The sequence below is a fragment of the Podarcis pityusensis genome (assembly GCF_964106645.2).
Source record: "Podarcis pityusensis genome assembly, chromosome: 15".
In the NCBI taxonomy this organism is placed as follows: domain Eukaryota; kingdom Metazoa; phylum Chordata; class Lepidosauria; order Squamata; family Lacertidae; genus Podarcis; species Podarcis pityusensis.
This window is the reverse complement of record NC_138040.1, coordinates 29,671,155-29,688,872: the sequence shown is the minus strand read 5'-3', so window position 1 is coordinate 29,688,872 and position 17,718 is coordinate 29,671,155. Positions and strand designations below refer to the sequence as shown.

The following is a 17,718-nucleotide window of genomic DNA, read 5'->3' as shown; positions in this document are numbered from 1 at the left end:
TGAACCAGTCCAAAAATAGCTCCTGAACAAGAATTTGCATTTATTGGCTAACAACTCAAAGGCTCTCAAACTATGGTAGTTTTACTCATTTATTGTAATTTCTCCTCCTTTCACACTTCTGTGTTATTCTCTCATTCCAAACTGCCACTTTCTTCTCTTCTTTTACATTCACTTCATGTTTAGTATTCTTTAAAAATCATGTATCTACAGTAGTTTCCTTCCCACCCCCCACCCACCCCGCCCCCAGTATGGGGGCCCACTAGTCTCTCCCAGGTGTCTCCTCCACTGTGACTTCCCATATGTTGTTGTAATACATCATCCCTAGCCATTGGTTGGGCTGGTTTGGGCTGGTAGGAATTGGGAGTCCAACAACATGGGGAAGGCCAGGGGTTCACCACACCTGGTTTATCTCCTGCTAGCTGGGTTGCCTGAGCATCCCTACAGCTTCTTGACAGGTCAGTGTGCCAGCAAAACCACCTGTATCCACCAATACAGAAAGCTTCATATGAGGCTGTCTCTCCCACTGCAAAGAGGAGCAACACGTCAGGCAACCAGCTTCCATGCTGGATCCTGTGCTCTGCTCTGAAAAACCAGCAGCAGTGCTGTTATTGTTTTCATTTCCCTTTTTGCTGGGTCTTCACCCCCCTGTTCTGGTCCTCTCAAGAGGCTGCAGCTGTTGGCCTCCTGGCCTCGGAAAGGCGAATTCAGGGCGCATCCGGGCCCTTTAAACTCAACTATGCTGGAAGATGAAAGGATTCATCACACAGTGGGATTGCATCTCCCTCTCAATATGCAGGGGCTCCTTTTTTTATTCAAAAGGGCTCGAGGGGGCAGGGAAAGGAAGATGCGCCAGGGACCTCCCTTCCCTGGGTGATGTAATGTTCAGCTATAATTAGGTTGGTCTCTTGTGTGAGCGAATTTGTTTCAACTGGGAAATATTTGAGGCTGTTTATTCTGTTTGCTCTTCCTCCGAATGGGGGGGGGGGTCCACTGGCAGGGGGAAACTGCCCAGATATTGGGGTATCCTGTTCTTGCCCACAGCCCCTTCTGGCACAATGCTGAAATAGCGCTGCCCAGCCCCGCAGAGCTGTTGTAAGGTTTGCTGCAACACATACTGCAGTGGTGGGGGACCGTGTGTGACCTTCCAGGCCTCTATATTTTTATTTATTTATTGCATTTCATAGAATGAGAATTGTAGAGTTGGAAGAGCCAGCAAGGGTCATCTCGTTCGTCCCCCTGTTGTTGTTTAGTCGTTTAGTCGTGTCCGACTCTTCGTGACCCCATGGACCAGAGCACGCCAGGCACTTCTGTCTTCCACTGCTTCCCGCAATTTGGTCAGACTCATGTTTGTAGCTTCGAGAACACTGTCCAACCATCTCATCCTCTGTCGTCCCCTTCTTCTTGTGCCCTCAATCTTTCCCAACATCAGGGTCTTTTCCAGGGAGTCTTCTCTTCTCATGAGGTGGCCAAAGTATTGGAGCCTCAGCTTCACGATCTGTCCTTCCAGTGAGCACTCAGGGCTGATTTCCTTAAGAATAGATACATTTGATCTTCTTGCAGTCCATGGAACTCTCAAGAGTCTCCTCCAGCACCATAATTCAAAAGCATCAATTCTTCGGCGATCAGCCTTCTTTATGGTCCAGCTCTCACTTCCATACATCACTACTGGGAAAACCATGGCTTTAACTATACGGACCTTTGTTGGCAAGGTGATGTCTCTGCTTTTTAAGACGCTGTCTAGGTTTGCCATCGCCTTTCTCCCAAGGAGCAGGCGTCTTTTAATTTCGTGACTGCTGTCACCATCTGCAGTGATCATGGAGCCCAAGAAAGTAAAATCTCTCACTGCCTCCATTTCTTCCCCTTCTATTTCTTCCCAGTTTGTCCCCCTACAATGTACAAATAACAGCCAAAGAATTCCTGACAGATAGCCACCTAACCTGTCTGAAAACCTCCAACGCCACCTTCTGAGCTAGTCTTTGCCACTGCTGAACAGCTCACCATCAGAGAGGTCTTCCTAATATTTGGTCAGAATCTCCCTTCTTGTACAGGGGTGCCTCAGATTACAGACGCTTCAGGTTACAGACTCCGCTAACCCAGAAAGAGTACCTCGGGTTAAGAACTTTGTTCAGGATGAGAACAGAAATCATGTGGCGGCAGCAGGAGGCCCCATTAGCTAAACTGGTACCTCAAGTTAAGAACAGTTTCAGGTTAAGAACGGACCTCCAGAATGGATTAAGTTCTTAACGCGAGGTACCACTGTACTTTGAATCCATTGGTTTGGGTCCTACCCTCTGGAGCAGCAGAAAACCAATTTGCTCCATCTTCCATCTGAAGATTTATATCCCAGCTTTTTCTCCTAGGAGCCCAAGGTGGTGTGTATGGTTCTTCCCTTCCTCATTTAATCCCCACAACAACCCTGTGAGGTAGGTTAGCCTGAGAGGCAGTAACTGGCCCAAGGACACCGCCAGTGAACTTCTTGGTTAAGTGGGGATTTGAACCCTGGTCTCCGAGGCTCTAGTCTGACACTCTGACCACTGCACCACACTGACTCTACCTGACACTCAGGAAGATATCCCAGTTGAGGGGGAGGGGGGTCTTCTTTTGCCAGCTGTGGCTGTAGCTTTGTCCCTTTCCTGTGGGGGCTGCTGCTGCTGCCTGATGTGCTCTGGGCCTCTGGAAGTCACTCTTTTGAACAGCTGTGCAGCCCGTTGTGTAACACAGAGCAGGGAGGGGGTTGATGGACTCCAGATGTTGCAGGGTCTCTGCCAGCATATTTGGACTGTGGGAAAAAGGGGGAATCTGGCCGGCAACTCATGATCTCCATCACCCCCTCCTCCTCCAAGCTGAATGATTGCCAGCTCCACACAAGGTGGTGGGTGGGCCACAACTTCACCTGCGGTGGAGCTGGGACCCGGAAGGATGTCTTAGCTGACCCTGCCCGGCCTGTCTGCCCCCAGCCCATGACTCAGTACAGGAAACTGGGCTAGGAAAATCCCTGGGACTGTCTCTGGCCCAGATTCTGCCTCTAGACATTTTCTGGTCCTCACACTTCCTTTCCTGCTCCTCTTCTTTTCCCCATACCTTTCTTTCTGAATCAGGCAGCTGGGAGAGTCCAGTCAGAGCTGTTGTGTTGCCTCCCAGTGCCCAGACACCAAAAGGAGGGGACTCCCTGTTTCTTCCCTCACCTGTGGAAGGTCAGACAGCAGGTGGTTCAGGAAGGACCACAAGAGCAGGTCCACGTGGACTCAGCTGCCCTGCTGCATCCTCTTTTCCAGCAATCTCACCTCCTGCAGGAAAATACCTCTGGGTACCGGCTGCTTACTAGGGCAAAGGAGTCTTTGTCCTCTACCTCCACTGGGTGTTGCACCCAGGGCAGCAAGACTGAGAGAGGGAGCTGCCTTGCCCGTTAGTTCCATCTAGCTCAGTACTGTCCACACAGGCAGGCTGCAGCTTTCCAGGATTTCAGACGCAGGGGCATTCCCAGCCCTCGCTGGAAGTGCAGACTGAATCTGTCACCTTAGCATGTCAAGCAGCTGGTGCCACTAAGCTGCAGTCTCTCTCCATTGCGACCAGGAGATCTCCCGTCTCCTCCGTACTCCCGAGAAGGAGGAGGCCGCCCTCCCTCGGAGCACGTGCCGCTGCCAAGGGACCAGACGGGGCGTCGAAGTCAGGCGCAGCCAGCCAGCCAGTTGCGCCCCGGCACCTCTCTTGATCCAGCCCTTTGTTCAGGCTCTCCTGCAGCGGCGGCAGCGGCGGCTCGGGTTGCAGCCAGCGAGCAGCGCCTCTCCGGTTTCCAGCCCTGCCTGCTCCTCCTCCTCCTCGGGCACAAGCCGGGGGGCACTGCCAGTCCCCGGGCGGGCGGCATCCGGCGTGCCTGGCAGGTCACGCGCCGGGCAGCGGCTCATCCCAGCCTGGCACAGAGCGCCCCAGGAAGGGCGGCGAACAAAGGCCAGGCCCGGGGAGAAGGGGCGGGGGCTCCTCCGGCTCGCCCTCCTCCTCGGGCTGAGGCGGAGGGACGGCCCCTCGCCGAGGAAAGAGGAGTCCGGTCTGGGCGAGTAGGAGACGCGGGTTCCAGCGCTCCGCTCGGAGGCATCGCGAGCGAGCGGGCTCCGCAGGTGGGGGCGCCCCGTCGGGGCCACCAGCCAGGTAAGCGGGACGGGGCGGCGAAGGTTAATTCCCTTCTTTGGACGGGACGCACCTGCCGGGGATGGAACTGGGATGGGGAGGGGGGCTCTTTCCTGGGCTTGGGGCGGTTCCCTCGCCCCTTCGAACCCCCTCCCAATCTTCCCCTCTCCCCCCAGCTATTGTTCGTATTCGTGTCTAGGTATATACGAGTGTTGGGTGGGGGCGAGATGTCCATGTAGCCAGCGGTGCCCCCTCCCTTATAGGCGATTGGCTCGACTCCTCTCTTGTCTATCTCCAAGGGAGCTCCTTCCTGGATGGCACCTGAAGGGGGCACCGGTGGGGTGGGGGGGGAGCTCGCCTGCCCGCCTCCCTGCCTGGACGGACGTGGCGCATTCCACACATTTTTGGCATTTCTGTTCCCTAATCCGCGCAGCGAGCGAGTCTTCGGGACGGGAGAGAAGGAGAAGGGGGACCTGCGGCGTCTTGGCAGGAGGGGAGACTGGCAGCCGCATGCAGCCCCCTCCCCGCGCTGCTGGGGAGCAGAAAAGAGGGTTCCTGCATCCTGTGCCAGAATCCCGAGCGCCCTAAAGGGACGTTATGAGTACAGATCTCCTCCAACAGTTCCGGTGGAGACTTAGGGACAAAAGATCTGGGTCATCGAATATGGCTTGTGGACAGGATTAAGCCGTGTGCGTCGCTCTCCCCACCTGAAACAATGTAATGCTTTTCTGGCTTTTTAAAAAGTGCACGTTTCCTTTGTTGAGCTGACAAGGGAGTCGGCTGGAGACTTTAACGGTGACAGCCTCTTTCTGTTTGCCTGCGCTGCTGGTTTGTGGGAGGCCCAGGTGGGGAGCAAGGCGAGGGATAGCACCTGGACTCATTTAGGGCAAGGTGGAGGGTCTTCCAAAGGCACTGGGGTGAAGCCACCCCAAAAGCCAAGGCACCCAGAGTGGGCAGCAACAGGACTGATCAGCCATAACCTCCCCACACCCCTAGCAGAGAATCCCTGGGAATGCTCTAATGCTCTCCCAGTACAGGAGAATGGCTTTGCTATGATGTTCTGGCTGAACCTGTGGAACTCCTGCCTGTCATAGTGACAGGAGGCATTGGTGGAGGATGAGTGGAGGGATGCTGTCTCTTACTTGCAGGACTCTTAGAGAGTTCCTCTTTGTAATGAGATTTCTATTAAAGTTTTTCATAATATAATAAAACAGCGGCTACAAAAAGCACACACAAAAAGAACAAGAATACGGAGTCCTCTTTTAAAAGTAATTCTTAGCCCTTACAACACACCAAGGATAGTATCCCTATCCTCAGGGAGTTTCTCTTTGGAGACCTTGGGACAGCAAATACTTTTAGTGCATCTTTAAGATCAGTTCTCTCTCTACAGCAACAGAGCGGGAGGCATCCGGTCCACCATTGAGACGGCTGATCCCTTTGGAGGCAAAGGACAAATTGTCTGGTTGCCTTGCCTAGTTGTGGCTAACCTCCTTGGGGCCAGTTCTGTTTGGTGCTCAGGGCGGTGCCCAGAATGTTCTGAGACTTTCTTCACAAATGAACCAGGGAGCCTGTTGCTCTTGGATCTGCCCCATGAAAGGGTTTAATGAGCGGAGGGCAATTCCCCCCTTCATTTAATCAGGATTTGCCAGTCCTGGGAATGAGGAAGGCGTTGTGTGTGCGTGACATTTTCTGGCAGCCACAGAGAGCCATCCAGGGACACCTCTCTCTTGGTACTTGGATGCTTATCTGGTGGCAATTTTGAATTCACCCAGTTTATTGGTTTCTCTCCCCAGCTTGAGTTGGGCAGCCAGGATCTGAAATATCCATCTGCTAATGTTAATGTTGGAGAAGCACATGGCTGTGAGCATCCCATGTGGCAGTGGGCATTGGTGGGCTTCCACGGTTGCTTTTGGGGGCTGCAGCTGCCAGGTTGCTGCCTGACTTATTTGGGGGCACAGGAGCTGAAAGGAGACCTCTGCCCCTTGGGGAACTGGGGAGAGGGGCTCCTGAGCCAGTGTGCCTGGTGGATAGATCTAGCTCTTGGTTTGTTTTCCAAGGGGAAGTGGCTGTTGCCCCTGTTATTGTCCGCTGTTGCCTTGGCAACCTGTGGCCTGGGCTGGGCCTCCCCTCTTCGCCTGTGGATGGGACAGGAAAGGCTGTTTCCTCCCGGTGACTCAGGATTGCAAAGGGAACTGGCCTCCAGAGCCTCTTGCCAGCTGTGGGAACGGCAGAGCTTTCGGGTGCCCCTCCAGGAGTCAGGATGGTTGTCTTGGAAGACTTTTGAGGTGAGTCTTCCTTGCCTGGAGGCCTTTGGGGACCCTCTTTACCTATAGGCCCAGACTGTGGAGGATGCACACATGCTTCTTGGCATCGCGAGGAAGGCTCTGCTGCTGCGTGGCTCTTTGACAAGCCCTCTTTAGCTTGGGCAAGCCTTGCCAATGCCATCTGTGCCCCACCACTGGCTCTCCCTCCTTCTCCTTGTGGCGGACTCTCCTGCATGAGGACTGGAGGGGTGCAGATGGGCAGAACAGTTCTCACTCTGGTCCAGCTCGATGTGTGTGGGGGGGGGTGGAGCTGGTCACCCTGCTCTTGTGTCATCACAGGCTTTTTGGCAATCCAGCCGTTGTGGGCGGCCAGGGCTTGGCCCAGCTGCCGCCCCCAACTTTCCCAGGCTCTTTTCTGGGAGGGGGGGGGAAGGACAGGCCAAAAGCACCCTTGCCTGGGAAGGGAGTGGCCCACAAGGAGGTCTGTCAGCTTCTCCTGGAAGGGGCCACATCACAGCTGGGGCTCACAGGCAGATTTGCCCTTTCTCCCTTCCTTCCCCTTCCCTCAGAGGACCTTTTTTCTTCCTCTCTGTTTTCTCTCTGTGTGCTTTGTGTGTGTGGTCCGGCTAGGAGCCCCCGCAACTCACTCTGTCCCCAGGCCCAAGAGGAGGCTCGCAGCCATCCCAGGCCCACTTTTTCTGGAGCTCCGACCCTTTGGCATTTGCTGCCTGGCCACTCCCAGCCACACAAGCGCCTCATTCTCTGACCTCTTCACGGAGAAGAAAGCCGCCTTGTCGCTGCTGGCAAGGTGGGGTGTCCACCCTCCCTCCCTTCTCCAGAACAGAGGCTGCTTGTCAGGGCTTGTGACCTGCTGGAGCAGCTCTGGAGGAGAGAGGGGAAGGCAAGGGAACAGGGAGACCACCCCCCACCCTCACCAAGGCAGTTCCTGAGGAGGTGTCCCCCCCCCCCTCAGACTTGAGGAGAAAGAAAGGCAAAAAGCCAAGACTTCTGGCTGCCTTTTCTGCTGATGAAGAACTCTTGCATCCCCTTGGGAGGACCTGTGTTCATTTCAGGGAGGTGGGAAAGGGAGGGAGGGAGGGAGAGTTCAGGGCAGAGGCAGACCTTTGCTTCTGCCCTGCCGCAGAGGGGGCTGTGGGTTGGGGGCTCCTGACCTGTGCCAGTGGTGCGTGAGTGACTGCTTTGCCTCTCTGAGGGGGCCCAGGTGGCTGCTGCAAGGTAGGGCAGTGTTGGGACGCAGCCTGTAGGTGGCGTACTGTGGTTGTCATGGTGGCTTCCCGAGAAGGGGGCTGGGGGTGCAGAGATCTGAGGTGCAGCTGAGAGAGAGAGGGGAAAAAAAACAGAAAAGGGACAATGAAGTAGAATCGCTGGAGCTGTGGAGGCATTAAACATGTTGTCAGTGTGATATTGTTGCTTTTCATGTACACTCTTCCATGTACTTGAGAAAGCAACATGTCTTTCTAATAAGCATGCCTGAGGGGCAGGTAGGTGTGTTTACAATCTAGATTTCAGATGGGGTGAGAGATCAGGGAACAAGGGGGGGGGGGAATGTATGCAGACACAGTTGGGTGGTGAAGGTGGGGTTGATGGGGGGGGGCAAGGGATTACTCTTGGTTAATCCCAGATTCAACATATGGGTCTGAGAAACCTAGATTTTATTTTAACCCCCCCCCCTCTACACTATTCAAAGTGGCTTTGATGCAGAAGTCAAAACAAGATGGTCACTCAGGATGTGTTGTGGAGGGGAACTGATCTCCTAAGTGGAACTTTGGGTCATCTTCTGGGCTAGGATTTTTGACCTTCCCTTTTCCTTTAGGGGGACTGTTGCCATGGAGACCTGTAACCGCAATGTGGCCAGCCCAGCTGGTCGAGTGCAGGCACGTCTTCAGGTGAGCTGATGTTGTGAATGGAAAAAACAACAACTTGGAATATTGTGAATGGAAATACTTGCAAACAAAGCGGGGTTCTCACCCTCAGGCCAGAGAGTGAGCCTAGGGAGGGCAATACAGGGCCTTTTTGGTGCTGGCTCCTTATTTATGGAGTTGGCCTGGAGTCAACTTTGTTATCTTTTGGCAACGGTTGAAGACTTTCCCTAGTTCTGTGTTGTAACTAAGTGCTGTGCTATTGTTGGTTTTATTAGGATCTCTCCCCACAAGGGGTACCACCCTGAAGCAGGCACAGGGGCTGAAACCTTTATGTACATCAGCCCCAAATGACCAGGAGATGCTCCCCCACTGCAGTACCAATGGCCTCCTCCTCTCCTTGGCTCATCAGCCTTCTGGGCTTCAACAGAGCAGGGCTGCTCCCTGCTCCTCTTATTGTCCAATTAGGAGGATTGGCCCTAAATCCCTTAGGGTTAATTGGCTTGCTCTGTGATCCTATTAGAGTGAGCTACAGACCCTGGATACTGCCTGCAACTGGGGCAGTTCTCTTCCTTCCTCTCCCACCTTCTCCCGAATCTCAGCCAGCCCCATGCCTTGGCCATCCACCCCATTCCCTTAGACCCACATCTCGTGGTGGTGGGTGAAGATGGAGGCTCAAGAGGAGCTGCAGCCAGTTAAAGCTATTCTCCACCTTGCAGAACAGTCTTCTAGACCTGACCGAGACAGGCAAAGGCCTGAAAGTGCAGACTGAAAAGCCACATCTGGTGAGCCTGGGCAGCGGGCGTCTCAGCACTGCCATCACTCTCCTGCCTCTGGAAGAAGGTAAGTACCTGCAGGGCTGGTTGGGAAGCCCCTTCCCATGCGGAGGACAATATCAGGGCATCAGCCAGGAAAGGTGGCACAGCAGAATCTCTCCAACCTTGATGCACTGGCACATCCAGTTTAGGAATCTCTTTTGGGCAGCCTTGGCTACTCTCAGGCCCCTGGCTGTCAAGCTCCATAGGTGAGAGGGGGCACCTGCTTCTCCTGCTGGGAACTAGCCAGGCAGAAGAGCCGCTTGAGGGGCAGTGGCTGCCCCACATCCTGCCCTGCTGAGCATCTGCCTGTGTCTCCTTGCAGGCAAAACCATGCTGGGCTCAGCCGCCGGAGACATTGTGCTACAGGGGGCCGGCGTGGCACCCAAGCACTGCTTCATTGAGAACACGCACGGGACTCTCACTCTGCACCCCTGTGGCAACCCGTGTGCCATAGATGGCTTGGCAGTCACACGCCCCACACGTCTTTCTCAAGGTAAGGAGGCTGATGGGTTGGTGGTTTTCCTTGTTACTAATATATCCCTCCCTTTCTACGGGTGGGAGCAAACAGCTAGTTAACACTGTAGCCCGACAATAAAAAAAACGACTCTAACAACCTCTGTCAACCACATATACAGAGGAGCTTTGTTGGCAAGGAAGCTGATTACATTTCCAAAGGCCTGGGAAAGCAACAAATGTTTTTGCCTTGTCCCAAAATGAAGCCAGTAGGTGGGACTCCTGAAACTCCCTTGGGAGGGCTGCAGTGGGATGTGGTTTTGTTCTCCTCCCCCAGGTAGGGGTCATGGCAGCTGATGAGCAGAGGCAGCGGCTCCTTGGATGCAGGAGGTGCCTGGAGTTGTGGGACAGGGACCTGCAGACCTATAGGATGTCCTGCAGGTCCAAAGGGTTATTGGAGGATCCAGGATACCAAACATTTTGTTCATTTTCTTAAGATTTATACACTGCTCGAATGTAAAAAAAATCAAAACAATAATTCTCAAGTGGTTTACAGAAGATAAAATATGTGCCCACATTCTTTCGAGGATCAACCTTGGGGGAAGGGAGAAGAAGGGTGGGGGTAGCATCCTGATTTCTGGTGGGGGCTGCGGAGCTCATTTTGCTTTTACCTTATTAGAGTTTAGCTTGGCCATGCAACGCCTGCTGCGGCCAGGTAGGTCCTTGGCCTGTGGACAGCCAGGCCTGACTCCAGCATAGTCATAGCTGTCAACTTTTCCCTTTTCTTGCGAGGAATCCTATTCGGAATAAGGGAATTTCCCTTAAAAAAATGGGAAAAGTTGACAGCTATGCCATAGGTGGCTGCTGGTCAGGCACTCTTTCAGTTTGCCTGTGTCTGGTACTTGTTTCTGAGGCAAGGCTGAGTCGCTTGGGGCCTACAACTAGGGAGGACAGCGGTGAATCTGCTGCCGGTGTGGTTTTTCATAATCTGCAAATGAATTTTGGCTCCGCTCTGCCTGATGATTTGCTGAGTTCTGCCTTTGGCCTGGCCTGAGGAAGCTGTGGGGAGGGGCTGCTGTCAGGCGAGGCCCCTCCTTAGCAAGGATTAGACTGCTGTCAGATATCAAAGGTCCTTCCTGACAGCTGCAGCGCTGGCACGTGGGCGGCCCAAACAATGGCAGAGACTGTCTGTGCAGAAGGACACTTGAGGAAAGTGGGCGGCTGGTGGGCTCCAGGGCAGGCAGTGCCCCAAGGGGGACTTGGGGAACCCCCTTCCTGGGGGGTCTGGAGCATCCACTGGGACCCCCAAAAAAGTGTGCGCTGCTGTTGCTGAGGAAGACTCACTGATGGGGCCACACCAAGATGCTGGCACTGCAGCAAATCTCTCTTCTCTGTGGCTTTTTGTCCTTGGCAGGCAGGCAGGCAGGCTCTTGCTGGCACAAACAAAGGGAAATTCAACAAAATAGGAACAGTGACAAGTCCAAGCTCGGAGAGGAAAAGAATGTCTTTAGCCTCCCAAGTTTGGGCCGGCTGCTGGATAGCGCTTTGCTACACTCTTTCTCTGCACACATAGAGAAGGGGGGGAAAGAGAGAAGCTGTTGCTCGTCTGCCTGTCCTTGTCCCTGGGGCTGCCAGGGACACAGCAGGGGAGGAGGGGGCTGTTCCTTGGCAGATGCCAAGCTGGCATTTGCTGGGAGTCCGTGAAACTGGCAGTTCTGCAACACTCACTTGGTGGCTCCAGGCAGACTGGGAAAGCCTGTGTGGTTCTGCAGCTACCTTGATAGGTAGATAACTGACTCTGGAGAGGACCAGAGGCTTTCTCCCAAGTGGGGTCTTCCAGACCAGGCCCTTGCCTTCGCTCAACAAACTGGCCCCCTTGGGATCCACTCCCAAACATCACTGGTGGGTGGAAGGTGGTTTGCTGAATGTGTCCACTCGCCAGTGTTTCCTTCCCTTGACTGTTTTGCAGATGCTTGAGATGCTGCTATTAGATGTTACTCTTTCTACTGCCAAAGGAAGGGTAGGACTGAGGCTGCATCCTGGATTCTTGGGAGATCTTCTAGATGTGTGGTCCCGAATGTCCAGGTGCTGGTCCCACCTGGCAAAGTAGGATGGAGTGCACCTGGGCAATTACACCCAGAGTAGAAGGGCATGACACGTCCCGATCAATGGTGCAGATACTGACCAGTATGGCAGGAGGGAGGCAGCTGGTTGGGAGGCAATTTTGCAGTAGGACTGGGCTGTCTGCAATCTACAACCTACAGCAGCTATGCAGCTTGGGGACAGGGAATGGGAAGGTGGATTAGGGAATGGGAAGGTGGATTTCAGAATTCCCTGGTGCTTGATCTTTAGTGACGCTTTCACCAGTTATCTGTAGTGAACTTGCACAGAATTCCTGGCTGGGTGGGTACAGTGCAAGAGCCAGTAGAAAGTCCGACTCAGATACCAGGTTCAGAGAGAGGCACCAGTTGTGCACTTTTTTCACAGGTGCCACACACTGGGTTGACGTTTTCATTGCACTATCTACTGTGACTGCAAGACTGCTTTTCTAGGCAGCCACTAGCAGTTCAGATCCCATTAGTGTGTAAGTAAACTGAGGACTTTTTGCCCCATAGTGCATCCCTTTAGACTTGCCTACATGGAAGTGGATTTGCTATTTCAACGCCCAGTCATCCAATTTGGAAAGATCCTCATGGAGCTCCTTGCAATCCCTTTTTGTTCTTGCCAGCCTATTTTATTTTACTATATGACTTGCCATATGGAAACTTCTTTGAAGTCATACATGTTGGAAAGTGGTAGATAAAAAATACTTAATGATTTGCTGTTATCAGCAAACTGGCTATCTGACTGCTCACTCCTAAATCCAGGTGATTGATAAACAAGTTCAAAAACACAGGTCCCAATACAGATTTTTGGGGCACCCCATTTCTTGCTCCCCTCTATCAGGAAAACTGCAATTTTATTCTTTTTCTTTTGCTTCCTGTTTCTTAACCAGTTTCTGATCCATAAGAGGATCTTATTCCATAACTGCTATGCTTACTTGGGAATATTTGGTGAGGGACTTTGATCAAATGCTTTTTGAAAGTCTAAGGATGTACTCTCTGCCAAAACACCCTTCTTCATGTGCTTACTGACAAAGGTTAATGAGACTTTTGACTTTCCCTTGCAAACTTCCTTTTTAACTCATCGCCTCATTCTTCAGAAGTTTCCTCTTTTGAAGTCAAATGTGACTGTACTTTCTTGGAAACTGCCTACTTACATCTTTCTCCAAGTCCTCCTTGGTGCCACTTAGGATTATGCCCAGGGTCATCTCCTCTCTGGTTGGTTCCTTGACCAGCTGTTCTAGGGCAATCAATCATTTAGGGTACTGTATCTATAGACCTTTTTGTCATGAGCAGAGCATACATGAACCCAGTCTTACTTAAGTGGAATTCGTTCAATTTGCCCATTAGTACACCACTTCCTCCCTGACTTCATTCTCCATCTCCCAGAACACTTGTCAGGAAATTGACAGCATGTCTGTCACCAGTACTAGTCACCCACAGCAGTTCCATGGAGAAGTCTGCCCATTTAAGTCAATCTAATTCAGGCTTTTTTAACACTGCCTGGCAGGAAGAGGCTCTCCAGGATTTCAGGTGGGGTCTCTCCCAGTCCTATGTGGAAATGTCACTGGGGATTGAACCTGGGACATTCTGCATACAAATCAGGTGTTCAGCTGTGGCCCTTGGAGATTCATTTCCCTCTTTAAGAACAGCCCTGTTGGGTTAGAACAGCCAGTTAAGCACCTTCTTCCTCCCAGTGACCAAGTAAATGTTTGTGGGAAGCCTAAAAGCAGGACAGGAGTGCAACAGCTTTCTTCAGCTATTGATGATGGTGATCTAACCTGATGTTGCAAGTTAACGTGGCTGACTAATTTGAGATTTAAAGTATTTATTTGACACATCAAGTGACATGTTCAGGTCACATAAAAAGTAAAGCATAGTCGTATTGGTCCATAAGAAAATTAAAAAATAATGTTTAGGCCCACCAAAATACCACAAAACAGTATGCACTCTTTGTGCCTAGTAATGCAATGCCCCCAATTTGGTTTTTGAACTGATGTTCAGGATGCATTATAGCATTGTACACAGAATTTCCTGCTCTTGGGGCCTTTGCTATTTAATAATAATAATAAAACACCAAACCAACATACTCTTTGCATTGGCCTTGGACCACAGTGGAGAGCTTTGGTACCTCCCCAGGAGGTCTCACCTGCCTGAAAGGGGGCTGCAAAACCACATGCCTACATCAGAAAGGTGCTAACACACAGGCTCCCATTTTGCACCCACATCTGGGCATTAAGCACGTGCTGGTTCCAGCCCCTAGATATAGCACTGCCATTCCCTTTCTCCAATATTCAGTCCCTTATTTCCTCCTCCCCGTTGTCATTTTCTCTTTGGGATTGGGTCGGTGTCTGTGCTTTGGTGTGGACTGAAGAAACCGTTAAGCGAATTGTTGCGTTCTGCAGAGCAAAGAATGGGGATCTGGAACTAGTGACCTCCTTAAGGACTTCCCCTGCCTCCGCCGCCCTAAACACACACATTTTCTAGGGAGCTCCTCCACACACCACTGGGTGCAGCAGCAGCCAGCCCTTTCATACAAAGATCACAGTGTCAGATTTTCCAAGAGACTCCATGTTTCCTGCCTGAATCACTCTCTTTCCCACCCCCCTGCCCGCCCAGACCCTGGAAAAAGAATCCCATTAAAAATATTTTAAAAATTAATAGCCCTGAGGACTCCCCTGGGCAGAGAGAGGAAAATAGCTGAGCTACTTCTCTCCATGACTGAGTCAATCCCAGCCACACACACACACAAATGCTTTCGCAAGGCGTGGGCCGAAGCCTGTTGTGCCTGGCTGGAGAGAGCGAGCAGACTGCAGACACAGATGTGCTCTTATAGATGCCTCCCCCCTCTCCTCCCCCCCCCATTGTGCTGCTAAACTGTGATCTCACATGTGGGAGGGACGGCGGCAGCAGCAGCAGCAGCAGCAGCAGCAGCAGCAGCAAGCCAGAGCAGCCCATCACCCTTCAAAGGACCCTGCAGTTGCCCTATATTTTCCATGCTAGCAAATCCCACCAAGGCTGCCCTAGTTCAAAGCACATCATTGCCATGTCCCTTGAAAGCTCATCCCAAATCGCAGCTCAGGAGGCTGAGGTGCACCCTGACCAAAAATGGGATCCTGGCAGGGGGCAGAAACTCCCAGGGGCCGATGCACCCAGAGATTTGAAGGCAGGGGGCCCCTGGGAGTTTCACTCTGGCCCCTTTTAGCCATAGCTGGGGTACAACCTGGCCTTTGGATCGCTCCTGTCCCTTTGTCCAACCTGGGGGTGGGTGGGAGATGCTTTCTAACCGACAGCAGCCTCCACCAATGAGGTCCTTACTCCATTTTGAGGAAAGGCTGGACCCAGTCCATGCAGCAGGGGGGAGACCTTGTGCCCAGAATTTCCTCCTGGAGAGACAACTGGTGGCTTGTGCCACTACTAGCCTGCGGACTCTTGCTTTTCAGGGGTGATTTGGCTTCAGTTTCTGCCGGCTTGTCCAGGCCATCCAAAGCACTGGGCTTCTCCAGTTCTTCTTTTGAGGTACCTTCTCTTTCTCCCAAGCACTGTTTCTTTTTTATTTATGCCACCACCGACATCAGGCACCATCTTCAGCAGGTTTCCAGAGAGGCTTAAAAAGGAAAAGGGACCCCTGACCATTAGGTCCAGTAGTGACCGACTCTGGGGTTGCGGCGCTCATCTCGCTTTATTGGCCGAGGGAGCCGGCGTACAGCTTCCAGGTCATGTGGCCAGCATGACTAAGCCGCTTCTGGCAAACCAGAGCAGCACACGGAAACGCCGTTTACCTTCCCGCTGGAGCGGTACCTGTTTATCTACTTGCACATTTACATGCTTTCAAACTGCTAGGTTGGCAGGAGCAGGGACTAAGCAATGGGAGCTCACCCCGTTATGGGGATTCGAACCTCAGCAAATCCTAGGCTCTGTGGTTTAACCCACAGCGCCACCGGCTGAAAAAACTTAAAAAGCACACCTATGTAAACCAAGCTTTAAAACACTACCATACAAAAGAGCAGTTTCATGTAGCCAGCTGAGTTTTAAACGGACCAAACGGTATAAAAGTCAGGGGAAGTGAAAAGAGGTCTTGCATTGAGGCAGGCACCAGGGGAGCCTCCATAGAGGAGCCTGCTGCCCCACTCCTTTTGTGCCCCAGAGTGGTCACCTTGTGAGGGTTTGATCTTTCCAGTGAAGGGAAGAGGTGGCTGCTTTGCTTTCTGTGTCTGTCAACCTTTTCTCCTGCCCCTCTTTCAGGGCTCAGTGCATCTCACTCTCATTTTCACTTCACAATGGCCCTGCAAGGGAGCTTAAGGTGCACGATAAGAGCAAGCCTCTCCCATAGGTGTCTGATGTCTGCTGCACCCACACTCTCTCGGGGAGCTTGTGAGCTAGCTGTTCAGGCACACTACTATCTCCCTTCAGGCAACTAAACTGATTTTTTTGGGAGGGAGAATTCATTAAATCACACTCCTTGATCAGCTGAATCTGGAGGAAGTCACAGTGAAAATACTACAATTTAAGCAGCCTGGCTCCTGCATGGTGTCATTCAGCGGTGCAGATGCGGGTGGGCAAGGTCCACACTGCAGGGGGTGATTTCTCCCCCTCCCCACAAGAAAAGAGGGCATTCAAAATAATGCTGCGATGCTCTTGCATTTGGCAGCCGCCGGCAAAGAAGAGTCCAAAATTGTGTAGAGCCTAAATGGGGAGACAAAAAGGTTTTTTTTGGGGGGGTGTCTGGCGCTGTTTTTTCGCTTAGAACCCGCTTCTTTCAAAGGGACGTTGAAACTGTTTAAGGACCCACCAGCACAGAATTTATTGGCAGAATAAAAGCGGGGGAGAGCGGCGCCTTTCCGCAGCTCTGAGCTGGTCATGGCTCCGGTTTTCTCTCGGGCACCTTTCCCAACAAGCCTGCAAGGCAGGCCAGTATCATGGCTGCCACACCCCCCACCCCCAGCCGGAGCTGAGTCGAGCGAAAGGGCTGCTGCTACTAGCGAGACCTCCGAGTGGGGGCGGCCCCCGAGTCCCAGCCTCGTTTCGGCCAAGCCTCGACGGGCAGTCTCTGTCCCTACCGACCTGCGCGAAGTCAAGCCCGGCCAGCCGCCTCGTGGCCAGACGAGGGCGCAGCCCTTCTGCCGTCCAGGCGCTGCTCCCGGGGAAGCGCCGGTGGCGACCCCGGCCCTGCAGAGCAAGGGCCTTCGCCGCAATCCACCCCCCAACTCCAGGGGTCCCGTCGCTGCGCCCCCTCTTCCTGCCGAGACCCCCCCCCCAGGTCCGCCTCAGCGGCGCCCCCTCCCCGGTCTCCCCTGCCCGGCTGCGCGACGGAAGCAGGGGAGGAGCCGCCCCCTGAATAGACCCCGCCAGCTGGGGCCGGGCTTGGCACCGCGAAAGGCGCGGCCAGACCGGGATCGGGCGCGCCGCACTGAGGAGGCGGCGGCGGCACGACGGGGGCAGGTGAGTGCGCCGGGGGCGCGTCCTCCTCGCCGCGGTGCCTTCCGAGGGAGAAAAGGCGGCGGCCGCCCCGGCCTCGGCGGGCTTGCAACAGGCGCTCCAGCCGCAGGCGCTATTTTTAGGAGTCCCCAAAGTGGCGCCGGCGGCTGGACCTGGCCGGGCGCAGATGCCGGTCCCCTCCCCCGGCGTAACGCGCTGTCGCTGCCGGCGCAGAGAAGCTGGGCGGGCCCAGGGAAGCGAGGCAGGCTGGGGCCCGCAATCCGGTTCCGAGTCGGCTCGGCTCGCCTTGCGCGCCTCCCCTCTGCCCTTTCCCCCGGGGACGGCTTCTGATCCTGCTCCAGGCCTGGCGGCCCTTGCGCTCTTTGCCGCCTCCGCTGCCCACAGGAGACGTGGCACCCGACGGGGGGGGGGGAGGCATCACATGGTCTTGGAAGCGACCAGGGGGTTTGCCTGGGCCGCGTGGCCCTCAGGCCTTCCCTGGACGAGTCCAACCGCCTCCCTCTCTTATGCCCCCCCCCCATGCTTGGGTAGTTATGCCACCGGCCAGCGGGCGGCGCGCTGGCTAAGAGGAGCAGATTGCGCTCAGAGTGTGGCTTCTGTTGAGGGGTCTCTGAGAATTGAGGGAGCAAGGTACAGA

The 17,718-nt window shown here is 53.7% G+C and overlaps 1 protein-coding gene across 13 annotated transcripts in view; it reads left to right on the top strand.

Annotated features, from left to right (window-relative positions):
• Positions 1-3,692: 3,692 nt before the first annotated feature.
• PHLDB1 (pleckstrin homology like domain family B member 1) overlaps positions 3,693-17,718 on the top strand; it is a 45,292-nt gene continuing 31,266 nt past the window's right edge. For 3 of the 13 annotated variants that reach the window (XM_080983367.1, XM_080983364.1, XM_080983357.1), the window contains exons 1-4: positions 3,693-4,146; positions 8,224-8,296; positions 8,989-9,112; positions 9,410-9,580. In XM_080983367.1, the coding sequence (XP_080839493.1) occupies positions 8,237-8,296; positions 8,989-9,112; positions 9,410-9,580 (355 nt within the window). In that variant the 5' untranslated portion in view covers positions 3,693-4,146; positions 8,224-8,236. Of the gene's footprint in view, positions 4,147-6,302; positions 6,411-8,223; positions 8,297-8,988; positions 9,113-9,409; positions 9,581-16,986; positions 17,085-17,718 lie in introns of those variants that run through there. The other 10 variants (XM_080983368.1, XM_080983370.1, XM_080983366.1 and 7 more) reach the window with 9 other exon arrangements.